The sequence below is a fragment of the Perkinsus marinus genome, assembly GCF_000006405.1.
Source record: "Perkinsus marinus ATCC 50983 genomic scaffold scf_1104296967200, whole genome shotgun sequence".
NCBI classification, from domain to species: domain Eukaryota; phylum Perkinsozoa; order Perkinsida; family Perkinsidae; genus Perkinsus; species Perkinsus marinus.
The window spans coordinates 1-1,926 of record NW_003203617.1 but is presented as its reverse complement, the minus strand read 5'-3'; the positions used below and the strand labels follow the sequence as shown (position 1 = coordinate 1,926).

The 1,926-nt window shown below is 46.2% G+C and overlaps 1 protein-coding gene across 1 annotated transcript in view; it reads right to left on the bottom strand.

The window, feature by feature from the left end:
* The window catches only part of Pmar_PMAR027014 (10 transmembrane domain, possible aa transporter, putative), a gene marked incomplete at its 5' end in the record, with an annotated part of 1,525 nt that extends 101 nt beyond the window's left edge, over window positions 1-1,424 (bottom strand). The window contains one exon of the mRNA XM_002768744.1: window positions 1-1,424. This exon is cut by the window's left edge and continues 4 nt beyond it. Coding sequence (XP_002768790.1) covers window positions 78-1,424 — 1,347 coding nt within the window. The 3' untranslated portion in view covers window positions 1-77.
* Between the last annotated feature and the right edge of the window lie 502 nt (window positions 1,425-1,926).

Sequence of the window (1,926 nt, the reverse complement as noted above, 5' to 3'; positions counted from 1 at the left end):
GTAAACGATGAATCGGTTCAATCTACCAGAAGAACAAGGCAAAGTCGATGCCGTTGAGTACGTCTTTATTATTTGCATTAGAGAGTGCGCTGTCTATAGAACTTGAGAGCGTCCAAAATCGCTATACACGTCCCCATTAGAAAGGCCACAAGTCCTATAGTGATCATAAAGCAATAATATATTCTGTCTCTAACAAAAACATCTCCCCTGTCGAGTTTCATATTCAGTGCTGCCGGAGTTAGAAAACATATCACTGAGCCGGCCATAGCTCCAACCACGCCCAGAATAATGTTGACATCGGGTAGAATAATAGCAACACAGAGAGCTAAGCCGACAGTTAGAGTAGAAACAACCATGCCAATCACAGTCTTATTCCTCTCTGGCCGTAGGGAGTGTAAAATGGTGATTCTTACAGGGTAGATATTCAGAGGAAATGAACTCACGACCGTCACTGCCGTCATCAGAAATGCTACAGCGACCACCAAGTCGCCTTCATTCAATCTATCACCGAGACTGATGAGGATGTTGGACTTTGTATTCGTACCATAGGCAACGAGGAATGGACATCCTTCCACGGCGTAGAGTAGCAGGACCGAGAATATGCTAATGAGTGTAACCTTGCGCATAGTGCGGGGTGTAGGAGTAGAAAGTTCGGTAAAAATCTCAGGGATATTAGGCTGATTTGCAAAGGCGAATAAGTACGTGTTGAATGCACTCACAAGTGACGACACGTTCAAAGGCTTCCATAGCATGTCCGAAGTGAAAGTCGTGGCCGCACCGTAGCGTATCACCACGTACAGTGATGTTATTGCTAGAAAACATGCACAGAGGGAACCGGTGAGAGTTAGATAACGAATAGAATTAATAGTCTTCATTAACGACACAGGGAGCAGTACTATCACTGTTATCAACACACTGAAGTACATCCTGTTTGTCAAAACTATTGCATACCACACCTCAGGATCTTTCCCGAAGGCATGAATTGTAACAGGACTTACAATGTCGTAGATAGTAACTATATACACCGCGCTTGTGCCGAAGCAGAAGACAAACATCGCCAACTGATAGAGGAATCCCCATCCTCGACCAAAAAGGAGATCAACTACTTCCTCATACGTATCTCGGCCGCTCTTATGTACCACCCTCACGATTAGTCCCACTGAAAGAACAGACAACCCAGCCATAACAGTGAGAAGAATAAGCCCAAGAGCAAGCCCAGCAGAGAGCATAGTAAACGGCAGAGATAAAATTCCCGCTCCCAACGTAGCCTTCATCACATTGAACACAGCAGCCGTTTCTGAGCCGGCTGGCAAAAGGTCAACCAAACAGTTCCATTGAGGTCTCTCTCGTGTCGTTTCGTAGCCCTTCTCTGCAATAGGCGACTCTAGTCCACCCGCGAAAGCCGCCGGACCCGACTTCGGCATCAATAAGGTAATAAAATAAACCGTACTCAAGGTGACGCGTATGATAACGCTCCCGAGGTGTTGAAGAACATGACCTGCACGCATGCACAAACATGACGCGCTCGCTCGACCCAACAGATACGTTTTCCATGAACATTACCAAAACAGTGTTAAGATCTTTCAACTGTTCTTCGCTGCTCGGGTAACACTATACTCAATGGTGGTGACCTGTGGCTCTCCGCAGGTGAATGCTTGAAGAAACCTCTGCTGTGTACAATGTCGAGCGCCGTGACGGGGTAAACCTCGAAGTTTCCTACCGCACCAAAAAGATTCTTTCCGAATACACCGAGTCTAACGAAGCCTTCCTATTCTGATATCCCTATAATACGCTCACGAAAACCCCATCTCAATGGCAATGTCTTGCGAAATACATTCGGCTACCTTACCTCAATCTCACAGAGACTTCACCACCAACCACCACAAGAGCCTCCATCTACCTAGGCAATTCCATTATCACCTTCTA